The sequence below is a fragment of the Vipera berus genome (assembly GCF_964194415.1).
Source record: "Vipera berus genome assembly, chromosome: 5".
Taxonomy (NCBI): domain Eukaryota; kingdom Metazoa; phylum Chordata; class Lepidosauria; order Squamata; family Viperidae; genus Vipera; species Vipera berus.
The window spans coordinates 40,016,283-40,033,166 of NC_138207.1; the positions used below are offsets into that span (position 1 = coordinate 40,016,283).

At 43.9% G+C, this 16,884-nt stretch overlaps 1 protein-coding gene across 1 annotated transcript in view; it reads left to right on the forward strand.

Moving 5' to 3' along the window:
* EPHB1 (EPH receptor B1) overlaps positions 1 to 16,884 on the forward strand; it is a gene marked incomplete at both ends in the record, with an annotated part of 375,741 nt that overhangs the window by 311,643 nt on the left and 47,214 nt on the right. Inside the window, one exon of the mRNA XM_081329090.1 lies at positions 16,022 to 16,203. Within this exon, the coding sequence (XP_081185216.1) occupies positions 16,022 to 16,203 (182 nt within the window). The remainder of the gene's footprint in view (positions 1 to 16,021; positions 16,204 to 16,884) is intronic.

Here is a 16,884-nt window from a genome sequence, read left to right on the forward strand (position 1 = left end):
TGCCGACGTTTGGGGAGGTTTGGGCGCCTCCCCAAACCTCCCCAAACCTCGGCAGGTCTCCGTTCCTGTTTGGGGAGGTTTGGGCGCCTCCCCAAACCTCCCCAAACCTCGGCAGGTCTCCGTTCTTCCTGCCGACCTTTGGGGAGGTTTGGGCGCCTCCCCAAACCTCCCCAAACCTCGGCAGGTCTCCGTTCCTCCGCGCAGACCTGCCGACGTTTGGGGAGGTTTGGGCGCCTCCCCAAACCTCCCCAAACCTCGGCAGGTCTCCGTTCCTCCGCGCAGACCTGCCGACCTTTGGGGAGGTTTGGGCGCCTCCCCAAACCTCCCCAAACCTCGGCAGGTCTCCGTTCCTGTTTGGGGAGGTTTGGGCGCCTCCCCAAACCTCCCCAAACCTCGGCAGGTCTCCGTTCCTCCGCGCAGACCTGCCGACCTTTGGGGAGGTTTGGGCGCCTCCCCAAACGTCCCCAAACCTCGGCAGGTCTCCGTTCCTCCGCGCAGACCTGCCGACCTTTGGGGAGGTTTGGGCGCCTCCCCAAACGTCCCCAAACCTCGGCAGGTCTCCGTTCCTCCTGCCGACCTTTGGGGAGGTTTGGGCGCCTCCCCAAACCTCCCCAAACCTCGGCAGGTCTCCGTTCTTCCTGCCGACCTTTGGGGAGGTTTGGGCGCCTCCCCAAACCTCCCCAAACGTCGGCAGGTCTGCGCGGAGGAACGGAGACCTGCCGAGGTTTGGGGAGGTTTGGGGAGGCGCCCAAACCTCCCCAAACAGGAACGGAGACCTGCCGAGGTTTGGGGAGGTTTGGGGAGGCGCCCAAACCTCCCCAAAGGTCGGCAGGTCTGCGCGGAGGAACGGAGACCTGCCGAGGTTTGGGGAGGCGCCCAAACCTCCCCAAAGGTCGGCAGGAGGAACGGAGACCTGCCGAGGTTTGGGGAGGCGCCCAAACCTCCCCAAAGGTCGGCAGGAGGAACGGAGACCTGCCGAGGTTTGGGGAGGCGCCCAAACCTCCCCAAAGGTCGGCAGGAGGAACGGAGACCTGCCGAGGTTTGGGGAGGTTTGGGGAGGCGCCCAAACCTCCCCAAAGGTCGGCAGGAGGAACGGAGACCTGCCGAGGTTTGGGGAGGTTTGGGGAGGCGCCCAAACCTCCCCAAAGGTCGGCAGGAGGAACGGAGACCTGCCGAGGTTTGGGGAGGCGCCCAAACCTCCCCAAAGGTCGGCAGGTCTGCGCGGAGGAACGGAGACCTGCAGAGGTTTGGGGAGGCGCCCAAACCTCCCCAAAGGTCGGCAGGAGGAACGGAGACCTGCCGAGGTTTGGGGAGGCGCCCAAACCTCCCCAAAGGTCGGCAGGAGGAACGGAGACCTGCCGAGGTTTGGGGAGGCGCCCAAACCTCCCCAAAGGTCGGCAGGAGGAACGGAGACCTGCCGAGGTTTGGGGAGGTTTGGGGAGGCGCCCAAACCTCCCCAAAGGTCGGCAGGAGGAACGGAGACCTGCCGAGGTTTGGGGAGGTTTGGGGAGGCGCCCAAACCTCCCCAAAGGTCGGCAGGAGGAACGGAGACCTGCCGACGAGCCGCGGCCACACAGGGTATTCCTGTGTATTCAGGCTTGCAAAATGGCGGATCGAGCCTCTGCTGGCGGCAGAGGCTTGCAGAACGGCGGATCGGCTTATACTCGAGTCAATAACTTTTTCCAGTTTTTGGGGGTGAAATTGGGGGTCTCGGCTTATACTCGAGTCGGCTTATACTCAAGTATATACGGTATTTCATGTTTCACTCTCCATTAATTTGATTATTCCGGTTAGTTTAATTCTGGAGTTGACCTTCCAGTTGTCAGTTTACAGTTAGATGCTTGTGTCTGGAAATCTTTAAAACAAGGCACCTTGTTTATATTAGGCAAGAAATATTATCAATATTTTGAGCTCCCAGGTATGAGACCATGCTGTTTACCTCACATTTTCATCTGAATCTCCCCCTTGACTCAGAGAGATATAGTTCCATGCCTTATGCTGCAACTTATAGACAAGGACAAACACATTGATAAATCACAGGAGATCAACCTATAGTCTCAAAGCCATGTACAAATACCTTCTTCTGGCCCTTGGCACCTCTCTTGGTCACAGCTGAATGTTCTACTACTTTGGACTGAAACATAGATAAATGCTGTGAAAGTTCAAAACTGACATACCACATTTTTTTTTAAAAAAAACCTCTCCACCCATGTTCAACATCAGATAATTCACTCAAATTTGTGGCCCCCAGTACTCTTAAACTGTTATGTTACCTTTACCCACAAAAAAAATCTGCTTACCTCTGCAGTAATCCATAATGTAGTTTGTTAGTCTGTCTTAACAGAATGTGTATAGCAGGTCATAATCTCCTTATGTAAGAGTTGTACACATACTGTATATGATTTGGTTATAAACAAACTTTCAATGATTTTATATATTATGCTATGTCTAAGACTGAGATTACTGTTTTTAGATGGTCTTTTTTCTGAAGAAAGTAGAACAAAAATTTCTGACCTGGAATATTATGGGATATGGTATTTTTGTAAGACATTCTGATGCTATTTACATTTCAATTGTTTTGAATTAATTTGTTTGATAAATTTTTAGCAACAGATCTGTTATGATGATAATATATTCTATAAATACATTTGAGAAATCTCATAAGTATATTTTTCTTAATAGTGGTATATCTGTCATTTTGCTGATGTAACATAAAGTCTGTCAAATTTGGTAGTCTCTCAGATGACATGTCTTTAGATGTACAATCTTACAAAACTTAGTATACACCTGCTTCAAGTTTTTGACCACAAAACTGATATAGCTGTGGCAGACTTTGTTTTCTTTTTGTAAATTAGACATGACATTTTTGTATGGCTTGATTGTCATAGCTGCCTTTTACAACAGAATGGCTGATATCATGTCTTGGAGAAAAAAGTGGATATATAGCAAAAAGAGGAGACTGTGTTTATAACTGAGACTTCTATCCATTTTTTTTCAATTTTAATCTGGCTGTCTTCCCATCCCTACTTGCTAAACAGATTTTTGGGTTTCTTAGTTTATCAGCAACCTAACAAAATAATTTAACCAAAGCTATGCTTATTTGGCTATCTTACAGCTCAGACCTCACCTTTTGTTAAACCCTAAACTTTACACTTCTCATTAGTTAAAAAGGTGATTCTGTATAGGATAAATGAAGGTCACTTCAACAGTGTTCTTGTATAGAAAGCAGGAATTAGAACACAAAGAGAACTCAAGATATCTGCTGTTTATATCCTATTAAAATCCTTATTGAAATCAAGATTTTTGTGTTAATGACTGCATTGAATCATAGGTTAAAGGTGAGACTGTCAAGTTTGATTAATTCTTTAATCTCAAAATTTATGTGTTAAATAAATTGACTATTGTACGGGGATATTATTATAGAAAGATTGGCAGAGCTTTCTAAAATATTCCATCAACTCCTTGTTGCACAATTTGTTGCATACACTCTTAATGCAATAAGAAGTTTCTTGATTCTGATTCTTGTGCTTATTGTTTGGGCTGAAAAATTCCACTTCGGCTTATACTCCAGTCAACAAAAAAACTTACCGAGGACTTGTGCGCGGCCGAGGCTTTGGTGCTTCCGGGATCGCCCGCACCTCTCCCAAGCCACCGCCGTCCGAGACCTGCCGAAGTTTGGGGAGGTTTGGGGAGGTGCGCGCGCACCTCTCCAAACTCCGCGCCTTGCCTGCCTGCTTCTTTCCGCAGCGGAAAGAAGCAGGCAGGCAGGGCGCGGAGGAACGGAGACTTGCCGACGTTTGGGGAGGTTTGGGCGCCTCCACAAACCTCGGCAGGTCTCCGTTCCTCCGCGCAGACCTGCCGACGTTTGGGGAGGTTTGGGCGCCTCCCCAAACCTCCCCAAACCTCGGCAGGTCTCCGTTCCTCCTGCCGACCTTTGGGGAGGTTTGGGCGCCTCCCCAAACCTCCCCAAACCTCGGCAGGTCTCCGTTCCTCCTGCCGACCTTTGGGGAGGTTTGGGCGCCTCCCCAAACCTCCCCAAACCTCGGCAGGTCTCCGTTCCTCCTGCCGACCTTTGGGGAGGTTTGGGCGCCTCCCCAAACCTCGGCAGGTCTCCGTTCCTCCGCGCAGACCTGCCGACGTTTGGGGAGGTTTGGGCGCCTCCCCAAACCTCCCCAAACCTCGGCAGGTCTCCGTTCCTGTTTGGGGAGGTTTGGGCGCCTCCCCAAACCTCCCCAAACCTCGGCAGGTCTCCGTTCTTCCTGCCGACCTTTGGGGAGGTTTGGGCGCCTCCCCAAACCTCCCCAAACCTCGGCAGGTCTCCGTTCCTCCGCGCAGACCTGCCGACCTTTGGGGAGGTTTGGGCGCCTCCCCAAACCTCCCCAAACCTCGGCAGGTCTCCGTTCCTCCGCGCAGACCTGCCGACCTTTGGGGAGGTTTGGGCGCCTCCCCAAACCTCCCCAAACCTCGGCAGGTCTCCGTTCCTCCTGCCGACCTTTGGGGAGGTTTGGGCGCCTCCCCAAACCTCCCCAAACCTCGGCAGGTCTCCGTTCCTCCTGCCGACCTTTGGGGAGGTTTGGGCGCCTCCCCAAACCTCCCCAAACCTCGGCAGGTCTCCGTTCCTCCTGCCGACCTTTGGGGAGGTTTGGGCGCCTCCCCAAACCTCGGCAGGTCTCCGTTCCTCCGCGCAGACCTGCCGACGTTTGGGGAGGTTTGGGCGCCTCCCCAAACCTCCCCAAACCTCGGCAGGTCTCCGTTCCTGTTTGGGGAGGTTTGGGCGCCTCCCCAAACCTCCCCAAACCTCGGCAGGTCTCCGTTCTTCCTGCCGACCTTTGGGGAGGTTTGGGCGCCTCCCCAAACCTCCCCAAACCTCGGCAGGTCTCCGTTCCTCCGCGCAGACCTGCCGACGTTTGGGGAGGTTTGGGCGCCTCCCCAAACCTCCCCAAACCTCGGCAGGTCTCCGTTCCTCCGCGCAGACCTGCCGACCTTTGGGGAGGTTTGGGCGCCTCCCCAAACCTCCCCAAACCTCGGCAGGTCTCCGTTCCTGTTTGGGGAGGTTTGGGCGCCTCCCCAAACCTCCCCAAACCTCGGCAGGTCTCCGTTCCTCCGCGCAGACCTGCCGACCTTTGGGGAGGTTTGGGCGCCTCCCCAAACGTCCCCAAACCTCGGCAGGTCTCCGTTCCTCCGCGCAGACCTGCCGACCTTTGGGGAGGTTTGGGCGCCTCCCCAAACGTCCCCAAACCTCGGCAGGTCTCCGTTCCTCCTGCCGACCTTTGGGGAGGTTTGGGCGCCTCCCCAAACCTCCCCAAACCTCGGCAGGTCTCCGTTCTTCCTGCCGACCTTTGGGGAGGTTTGGGCGCCTCCCCAAACCTCCCCAAACGTCGGCAGGTCTGCGCGGAGGAACGGAGACCTGCCGAGGTTTGGGGAGGTTTGGGGAGGCGCCCAAACCTCCCCAAACAGGAACGGAGACCTGCCGAGGTTTGGGGAGGTTTGGGGAGGCGCCCAAACCTCCCCAAAGGTCGGCAGGTCTGCGCGGAGGAACGGAGACCTGCCGAGGTTTGGGGAGGCGCCCAAACCTCCCCAAAGGTCGGCAGGAGGAACGGAGACCTGCCGAGGTTTGGGGAGGCGCCCAAACCTCCCCAAAGGTCGGCAGGAGGAACGGAGACCTGCCGAGGTTTGGGGAGGCGCCCAAACCTCCCCAAAGGTCGGCAGGAGGAACGGAGACCTGCCGAGGTTTGGGGAGGTTTGGGGAGGCGCCCAAACCTCCCCAAAGGTCGGCAGGAGGAACGGAGACCTGCCGAGGTTTGGGGAGGTTTGGGGAGGCGCCCAAACCTCCCCAAAGGTCGGCAGGAGGAACGGAGACCTGCCGAGGTTTGGGGAGGCGCCCAAACCTCCCCAAAGGTCGGCAGGTCTGCGCGGAGGAACGGAGACCTGCAGAGGTTTGGGGAGGCGCCCAAACCTCCCCAAAGGTCGGCAGGAGGAACGGAGACCTGCCGAGGTTTGGGGAGGCGCCCAAACCTCCCCAAAGGTCGGCAGGAGGAACGGAGACCTGCCGAGGTTTGGGGAGGCGCCCAAACCTCCCCAAAGGTCGGCAGGAGGAACGGAGACCTGCCGAGGTTTGGGGAGGTTTGGGGAGGCGCCCAAACCTCCCCAAAGGTCGGCAGGAGGAACGGAGACCTGCCGAGGTTTGGGGAGGTTTGGGGAGGCGCCCAAACCTCCCCAAAGGTCGGCAGGAGGAACGGAGACCTGCCGACGAGCCGCGGCCACACAGGGTATTCCTGTGTATTCAGGCTTGCAAAATGGCGGATCGAGCCTCTGCTGGCGGCAGAGGCTTGCAGAACGGCGGATCGGCTTATACTCGAGTCAATAACTTTTTCCAGTTTTTGGGGGTGAAATTGGGGGTCTCGGCTTATACTCGAGTCGGCTTATACTCAAGTATATACGGTATTTCATGTTTCACTCTCCATTAATTTGATTATTCCGGTTAGTTTAATTCTGGAGTTGACCTTCCAGTTGTCAGTTTACAGTTAGATGCTTGTGTCTGGAAATCTTTAAAACAAGGCACCTTGTTTATATTAGGCAAGAAATATTATCAATATTTTGAGCTCCCAGGTATGAGACCATGCTGTTTACCTCACATTTTCATCTGAATCTCCCCCTTGACTCAGAGAGATATAGTTCCATGCCTTATGCTGCAACTTATAGACAAGGACAAACACATTGATAAATCACAGGAGATCAACCTATAGTCTCAAAGCCATGTACAAATACCTTCTTCTGGCCCTTGGCACCTCTCTTGGTCACAGCTGAATGTTCTACTACTTTGGACTGAAACATAGATAAATGCTGTGAAAGTTCAAAACTGACATACCACATTTTTTTTTTAAAAAAACCTCTCCACCCATGTTCAACATCAGATAATTCACTCAAATTTGTGGCCCCCAGTACTCTTAAACTGTTATGTTACCTTTACCCACAAAAAAAATCTGCTTACCTCTGCAGTAATCCATAATGTAGTTTGTTAGTCTGTCTTAACAGAATGTGTATAGCAGGTCATAATCTCCTTATGTAAGAGTTGTACACATACTGTATATGATTTGGTTATAAACAAACTTTCAATGATTTTATATATTATGCTATGTCTAAGACTGAGATTACTGTTTTTAGATGGTCTTTTTTCTGAAGAAAGTAGAACAAAAATTTCTGACCTGGAATATTATGGGATATGGTATTTTTGTAAGACATTCTGATGCTATTTACATTTCAATTGTTTTGAATTAATTTGTTTGATAAATTTTTAGCAACAGATCTGTTATGATGATAATATATTCTATAAATACATTTGAGAAATCTCATAAGTATATTTTTCTTAATAGTGGTATATCTGTCATTTTGCTGATGTAACATAAAGTCTGTCAAATTTGGTAGTCTCTCAGATGACATGTCTTTAGATGTACAATCTTACAAAACTTAGTATACACCTGCTGCAAGTTTTTGACCACAAAACTGATATAGCTGTGGCAGACTTTGTTTTCTTTTTGTAAATTAGACATGACATTTTTGTATGGCTTGATTGTCATAGCTGCCTTTTACAACAGAATGGCTGATATCATGTCTTGGAGAAAAAAGTGGATATATAGCAAAAAGAGGAGACTGTGTTTATAACTGAGACTTCTATCCATTTTTTTTCAATTTTAATCTGGCTGTCTTCCCATCCCTACTTGCTAAACAGATTTTTGGGTTTCTTAGTTTATCAGCAACCTAACAAAATAATTTAACCAAAGCTATGCTTATTTGGCTATCTTACAGCTCAGACCTCACCTTTTGTTAAACCCTAAACTTTACACTTCTCATTAGTTAAAAAGGTGATTCTGTATAGGATAAATGAAGGTCACTTCAACAGTGTTCTTGTATAGAAAGCAGGAATTAGAACACAAAGAGAACTCAAGATATCTGCTGTTTATATCCTATTAAAATCCTTATTGAAATCAAGATTTTTGTGTTAATGACTGCATTGAATCATAGGTTAAAGGTGAGACTGTCAAGTTTGATTAATTCTTTAATCTCAAAATTTATGTGTTAAATAAATTGACTATTGTACGGGGATATTATTATAGAAAGATTGGCAGAGCTTTCTAAAATATTCCATCAACTCCTTGTTGCACAATTTGTTGCATACACTCTTAATGCAATAAGAAGTTTCTTGATTCTGATTCTTGTGCTTATTGTTTGTCTATGTGATTTTTTGGAAAGGATTTCTATTTCAGAATAATTCTTTCCTTCATGCAATAATGCAAAGCAATCCATCTGAATAAGCAAGAATGGGGAAGCCTCAGTATTGCTGCCCATCCACCTGCGTACCAATTTGATGTTGATCATCTTTGCAGCATTATCCATTTTAAATAGGCAGGAACACCAGGGGGGTTGTGAATGTGGCAATTAACAAAACAGCAATCAAGCTAAGTGTTTAATTTTGGAAAATTATCATCTTCTCTGAATGGTTGTGGAAAGATTAAAAAAAATTAAAAACCCAGGATTAAATGTGCTGTGCAAACAAAGGCAGGGCTGGACTGTCAACATCACCCACTAGAAAAAATAAGCAGTCACCCCACTCAGTGAATTCCTGAATACACAAGAGCTGCCTCTTCCAAAACAGAACTACTATAACAGCACAAAGTACGATTTGGGTAAATATAAACAACCAGATGTATGTTTTCCTGTATAATTTGCAGTGCATAGGCTTAGTTTGTGTTAAGTATTATGTTACACACTAACAAGTGGTCAGCAGAAAAATCTTTAACTGGCATGAAAAAAATTCTACCTTCCCCCCCAAAAAAAACAAAACAAAACACCCCTTGGTATTTACCTGGCTTCTTTATCCTGCCATGCCCAAATAGTTACACTAATAATAACTTGTCATTGCTTATGCTAGCTGGGATGATTATCTGAGTGATCCAAAATATCAGGAAAACACTGTTATCTACCATTGATCTTGATTACAGAAAGGCTAAGTAAGGGGGGGGAATCCAATGACTATGGTTCTTAACAATAGTTATTTGATACCTTTAAATAGCCTTTCACAACTTGCATATCTTCAAGTTGTATGTACCAATTCCCAATGTTTTAGCCAGTGTTGATGTCCACTCATATGGAAGGGTGTCAGATTGTTTCTTGTGACTACCTTGTGACTATTCTATTTGTGGCAGCAAATCAGTGTCGCTCCTGCTGCAGATTTTATCATAGCAGTTGCAACCATCACAAAAATAAGACAAGTATAAAACATATCAGTTTTGGAGAGGTGGGCTATTTCATGAGAAATAATCAAACAGCATACCAAGAATCCTCCTTGTTTCTGCTTGTTTGTATTTATTTCAGCATAAACAAGATATGAAGCATTTATTTTAGTATTGCACATTTTAAAAAAATTAAACAGTATCTTTGTTGGACTTGCTCTGCTCCTCTTCCCTTCTCAAAAGTGGCAGCAAATGAGTAAAGCAGAAATTTGTAAATATCTAGTTAGGCATTGCTAGGTTAATTCTTTGTCTACCTGCATAGTGACCCTTCTTTCCACTAATACCTATTACACATATAGTTATTTATAAAACCTTCCCCACTTAGAGTTAAGTAAGGACATTAATTATGCTGACTGAAATGCTCATGCAGGACATGTTCTTTCTTAGGCAGCACCCTCCTATTTACAACAAGTAAGTTCCCCATTTTCAAAGCTGGAAGCCATCCTCTTAAAAAGGATGTGTTTTCTTAGGTTTTCTTAGGTTTCAGGTTATGCATCATGTATTTTGAGATACAACTATGTTGTAATCTTTCAGCATTAGAAAATACCTATTTCAACTTACGTATTTGATTGCAAAGTCAATTTAGTGCCAAACCATTTCTCCTTTCCACCAAACTAGCTCTCATGTTTGAAGGAGTTGGTTCATATTTTGTTCATATTTCAGCAGCAAATTTTAGTTCTGTTTGTGTGTGTATGGGCATGTACACATGCGCACGTGCATAATACCATATTTTCCAAATTTTGAATTTCGATGTTTTATGAATCTAAGGACAGCTTTAAAATTAAAGAGAAAGATATTTCCAAAAAGAAACAAACAGCGCAATATTTAGTATCTTTTTTCAGATAGTTTACATACACCATGATTACAGGGAGTTGTTCTAACTCACAGTGAATTGATTATGAATCTTAGAAATCTATTTAACATAGTGATTTGTAAGCAGAATGAAAAGAAGAGCACATTAGAATAATCACTTGTGTAAAAGCCTTACAGTATGTCAGGATAAAATGGCCAATTATCAGTAACTAACCCTGCTCTATTCACCAAAGAGCATCACCGCTCACCAGGGACTTAAGGGACAGTGGGTTTCAGAAGCATGTATGGGGAAAATCATTTAGAATGCTCTGTGAATTCATCCCAACAGAGCCCTTACCACATGCTTCAGTGGGCTTTTAAAATGAGACAGTTTGATTTCTCAGGGGGATCAGGCAGGAAATTAACTTGTTTAATGAAGCACAAGTGATATTGCCTCGATTCTTTCTGGATTGCCATCCCCAGCAGGGATTAAAAAAAAATAAGTGCGGTAGGCAGATTCAAAGATGAAGTCAGTGATTCTCCAGGAATCTGGCTCAGAAACATTAAAACGTTTTTGTCCACATAGATTATTTTTTCACCACTGCCTGACAAGTGAGGGGATAGATGAGGAACTCATCAAATCTGCAGATGACACCAAGCTGACAGGAATAGCCAACACTCTAGAAGATTGGTTTAAGATACCAAAGGATCTTGACAGACTTGAACATCGCGTGCTATCTAATAAAATGAAATTCAATGGTGAAAAAAGTAAGGTTCCACATTTAGGCAAAAAATCCCAAATGCACAGGTATAATATAGGTGGTTAGGTTTAGGGTTAGGAGTCCTAGTGGAAAAATCACTTAAATATGAGCCAGCTGCTAATGCAGTCCTAAGTTGCATTAACAGAGGAAGAAAATCAAGATCGTGTGAAGTGTTAATACCACTTCATAATGCCTTGGTAAGACCACACTTGGAATTCTGTATCCAGCTTTGGTCGCCACAATGTAAAAAAGATGTTGAGACTCTAGAAAGAATGCAGAGAAGAACAATAAAGATGATTAGGGGACTAAAACATGCAAAGAACAATTGCTGGAATTGGATATGTCTAGTTTAATGAAGAGAAGGACTAGAGGTGACATGATAGCAGTATTCCAATATCTCAGGGGTTGCCACAAAGAAGAGGGAGTCAAGCTATTCTCCAAAACACCTGAAGGCAGGACAAGAAGCAATGGATGGAAACTAACTAAGGAGAGACGCAACCTAGAACTAGGGCAGTGGTGTCAAACTGCCGGCCTGTGGGCAGGACACGTCACGACAAAATTGTGTCCACCTCATTGCCAGCAATAGGGAAAAAGTTCCGATATGTCGTGCAACATCACGTGACATCGTGAGTTTGACATGTCTGAACTAGGGAGACAGAACAATTAATCAGTGAAACAACTTGTCCCCAGAGTTGTGAATATTCCAACACTGGAAGTTTTTAAGAAGAGACTGGACAATCATTTGTCTGAAATGGTATAGTGTTTCCTGCCTGAGCAGAGGGTTGGACTAGAAGACTTCCAAGGTCCCTTCCAACTCTGGTTTTCTGTTATAAGTTTTAGTCTTGTCAACATAGTATCAAACCTCTTGTCTCCCAAAAACAGGTTTCTCCAAAAATAAACTCACTTGCAAAGGGGGTAAATCATATTCTTCCCTTTTCACAGAAATGTCTGAAGTTTATGGCTCAGTGATAAATCACAAGTTTTATGTGCAGAATATCCCATGATCAATTCCTGGCATCCCTCACAGGATAGGATACGATTTCCCATCTGAATTTTTGGAGAAACACTGCTAATCATTGTATAAATGTTAATACAGCTAGAACAATGGACTGATTCAATATGTAAGTGCTAGGATGTGTGGAACCTTACCATAACCACAAAAACACCTTTCTCATTCTCATGCTGCTGCTTCCTATCCACCATTGGTGCACTTAAGGTAAAATCTTCAGATTCTGGCCTTTGCTTTGGGAAGGAAGGAATACCAGCAAACAAGTTTTCTTTCTTTTATGACTAGATAGATTAGGTAGGTAGGTAGGTAGACAGACAGACAGACAGACAGATAGATTTATTGCATTCATATTCCATCACAACCATAAAGAGGTTCTCAGTGACTCATAACAAGTAGTAAAGCAGTAAATAATAAAAATATAGCTGTATACCTTGACACAGCATTTGCTGACAATCCCCAAGCAGCCTCTGGATTCTTTATTTTCTGCTGCTCCTGGAAGGTAGCTAAAGTTAAGGCCACTCAAACTTTCCACACTAGGACATTCCAGAGAGCTGGCCTGATTACATAAAAACACCTGTAAGTTTTGAATTCCCTGATATCCCAAACAGGGAACATCCAGCTGTTTTTTCAGCATGATCAAAATGGGTCAGTTCCATTGGAGAGATGTGGTTCTATAACATACTCAACACCAAGTCATAGAAGGTTTTGCTGGCTAAAACTAGTACTTTAAATTACAGCAGGAGAATGGAATGAAAATATTTTTATTTTATAAAATGATTTTTCTTCTGCTTCCAAGTGGATAGCATTGGATACTGCAATTTTTAATTTTCATTTTTTTTTAAAGGAAACTTCCCCTTTGGAAGTCTAGGCAAAAACAGAAAGGGGATGGGGTAGATGTGAGGACTGGAGATGAAAACTGCAGGGAGGTGGAAAAGTAAAACACTGCCATGGAGACACCAGTTCAGCAATGATGCCTACATTAACTTCCCACTGTTAATAAAAACATAAAAACATTATGAACTGTGATATTAAGCCCTACTTTATTTTATCCAGCATCCTAAGCAGAAAGATACTTCCTACCCTCATCAATAACTGAAAGCAATAGTCCATTTTGTTTCCTGTTGCACAGAAGATGGTATTCAAAGGTACACTGCTTCAGATGTGTATACCGGTATTCAAAAATTAATCAGCAAGATTAATTATGGCTGATAGATCTGTCTTCTCTTTCTTGAAAGCATTGTATGCCCATATAACGTATTGCATGCATGACTTTATCAACTTCAGCACTACTTCAGTAGTCTTTTGCATTTCCCAGGATGGGTGGGGGACAATTGTCTTTGTTTTAAGACCCCTCTTTAAAAAGCTGCAACAGTTCATACAGAAGCTACATGCAATATAGCAATGATGCTTCATCATTCCCTGATATCTTTTCCAACAGCATAGTTCATTTTATATCTCAAACCAACATATAAGTAGTGAAATATCAAATGGTATATACCAGGGGTAGGCAACCTTGGCTCTTTTATGACTCGTGGACTTCAACTCCCAGAATTCCTGAGCCAGCATGGCTCAGCATGGCTGGCTCAGGAATTCTGGGAGTTGAAGTCCACGAGTCATAAAAGAGCCAAGGTTGCCTACCCCTGGTATATACTAAAGCAGGGATGGGAAACTATGCCCCCTTTATGATCTTGTGCACTTCAATTCCCAGAATTCCTGTACCAGCCATATAGGCTGATAAATTCTGGGAGTTGAAGTCTACTGTCTACTGTCACCGCTGTACTATATGAATCATTTCAACAACTCACCAAATTCACAAAGGTCACTTGCTTTGGAGTGAATGTTTTCTACACCATAAAATAAAGAATAAAAATATCAGTTTTTTCATGATTCCAAATCAGGGTTATTCCTCCCAAGGAGATCACAACATATTAAAATAATTTATAATAACACATTACAAATAATATACCCACTCATGATACCTCAAATTATTATAGAAGTAGAGGATAAAAATATACCAGTGTAAAATAACATATAAATATGTAAACTGGTAGAAAAATACGTTATTTAAAAAGTAGCATCAAATTGCAATTCCAAACTTAAGGACCATATTTTCTAAACAGTGCTACTGAAAAGTGGGCTTCAAAGTCTCTATAATTTGATTTGCTATAAGAGGGGAATATGAGGTTGTTAGATATATGTTAAACTCTGCATAAAGATTGTGTGTTTATAGGCTTTCACATTGTTAAGGATCCTTGATGCATAGAGTTCCTAAGTATGGGAACAAGCCTGGGCATAGAGTCAGCTCTTGAGGGCCTTCCAGTACCCCAGGAGAATGGGCACCATCTATATCTTTAGAGAAATGCTATTCCAGAGGATAGGGGCAGTGACAGAGTAGGTTGTCTTCTTCAGTCCCATAAGATGTCAATGTTTAAATAGAAGGAACCTGGAGTCCCCCTAAGGACAGGAGCTATTGAAAGTACAGCTCATGTCCTGTTACATTATACTCTCTATAAGGATCCATATACCCATTTTATAACTCCTTACTGGTAAAATATCTGGGAAATTCTGGTCTCTTTTATGTGGAGCTGTTACTGTTGGATTACCACAATACAGTTTCTTTGAACATAGATGAATTCTGCTATAGTGTCTGTAAAATTAGGCAGACTTTGACCATCCATCGAAGATCACACCACTAACTGTAATATACTATTATGTCTTGTTCTGTTCTGTTTTATTTATTTTAATGTTTTAGTTTTTATTCTGGTCTGTGACCGTAATGAAAAATTAATTGACTTGGAGTATACCTATTACATGTAAATATATTGGATGAGCAGAAATGGCTGGACATAATCACTCAGATAGTCAGGCAGTATGCCTGAAATTTTCAAATAGAACAAGTTTCAGCTCTTGGGATTTCTAGCAGTTCTGACTAGAAAAAATGTGAATTGAAGATCATGAATCTGAAGGATACCCAAATTAGGAAGAGGAAACAGCACATATCTGTAATATAGGAGATATGACTATCCCTAATGACAGCACAGCTTAACTTTTACTCACTCTCAAGTGATTGGCATGGATGTCTTCATTTAATTTTATACACAAACAATGCTAGAAGATAGGTTAGGCATGAAACAATGACCGACATCCCCCCTAAAGACCTAGTGAATTCCTATGGCTGAGATTTGGTGGGAAGCTGGAAAGTCCCAGTCCAACACTTTAGTAGCCAAACCATACTGGGTCAAGAACTGGCACCCAGAGAAAGAAGAATGGAATCTAAGCTGAGAGAGAAAAGGCATACAAAATAAAGAAGACTTTGACAAGAAGACTATGGAAGAGGCAGTAAAGAGAAAAAAATACAAAGAAAAAAGTGACTCAAAGGGATGGAAAAGAAATCTTGGAGGAGGTAACTATTTGAAGTAAAGAGTGTGAATGAAAGATGTTAAGAGTCATAGGACAGCCATTGGAAAAAAATGAAGGAAGAAAAGCAGAGGAAGAGATATTTGGCTATTGCTGAAGAAATGGAGAATATAAAAACATAGGCAGGGAAACATGCATACAGAAACAGGGAAGACAACGGGTGAAAGGGCAGTTAGAGTTCAGTTCTGAAAGGAAGATTGAGATAATCCTTACATGAGGCCTTTGAATATACAAAATTATATTGATATATTTATATAGGGCTTCAAAGCAGCTGCCATGGAATTCACCTTTAAGGGTATATTTTATTGAAAACTTCCCCTGTCAAAATATCATTGAAATCTATTGCTACTTATTTTTATGCTGCTCCTGTTAATTTTAGTGGAGCTAGCACAGTTTTGTATGAAGTCTTGAGGGTCCTTGGCAATAATAACTTGCTTTCATCAATTCATTTATTTGTGTGTACCCTTTTCTGAAACATTATGCCCAGAGTCATTTCCAACATAGAAAGCTGGCAGGAATAACAAAGGATGTTAATCCCTGTGTTAATTTTTCTCTTTATGTCATGAAATACTTTGTTTTACTATTGTATTGAAGTGCATTATGTTGTGTTACATGCCTCCTCCTCCTCCATTCTTACTGACCTTCTCTCCTTGTCCTCATCCTGATGTTTTACTTTTATTCCTTTAGAGTGTCTCACTACCCTCCCCCTGTTTCACTTTTCTTGCAATTCCTATTCCCTCCTTTCTCCATAGCACCTTCCACAGTTCCTATTATGCACCAGGTAAGTGCCACCATGAGGAGCATCACACTGTCATGGCCTCAGCCAGAACAGCCCAATGGCATCATCCTGGACTATGAAATCCGTTATTATGAGAAGCTGAGCCGGATCTGCATCCCTGAGATTAGCAGCGCCATGGGCTCAAGACCAGCTACCGTAAGCTTGAATGCATTTCAGAGAAGGGAATTGGCTGGGCTGGTAATGGGGAGAAGATGGAATTGAAACTGCCAGCTATTTTTAACATATCATGGAATGCATGGTTTTGATTTAATCCAAAAATTAGATTGCAGATTTTCTGTGTTCACTCCAGCCTAAGATTCTGGATATCACTGTGAAAATCTTATTTTATTTTAAATAGATTATCCCTACTGTGTCCTCTTTTCCACATAGCAATAAGGAACTCATGAGATAAACCTGACTTTTTTTTAATATACTGAATGGGCTTTTTCTTTGTCAAATCTTTCTAGTTTAATGAATTTTACCTGTTATTTGCCTTGTGATAAACACCAGTAGATTGGGAATTCCTATCGCAAGCTGCACTAAATCAATCTGCAAAAAAATCTTTGCAACAGTAATTAATTGAAGCTGGGGCCTGCCCATTGATTCCTACTTGTCTGCATTGAGTATTTGTTCCAGTCCCTGTGTTCCTGAATAAGGATTGTTTCTAACAACTAAAAGCTTGCTAGGAATGCCACTCTGCATCCTGAACCTATTTTGAAGATGGTTGGAGAGTATTTTGTGCACTGTATAACACTCCTTAATGTCTATACTTATCTATCGAAAGCTATCTTGTAAGCTCCTGGTATCCTACAGATGACTCCTGTTTTATTACCTTGT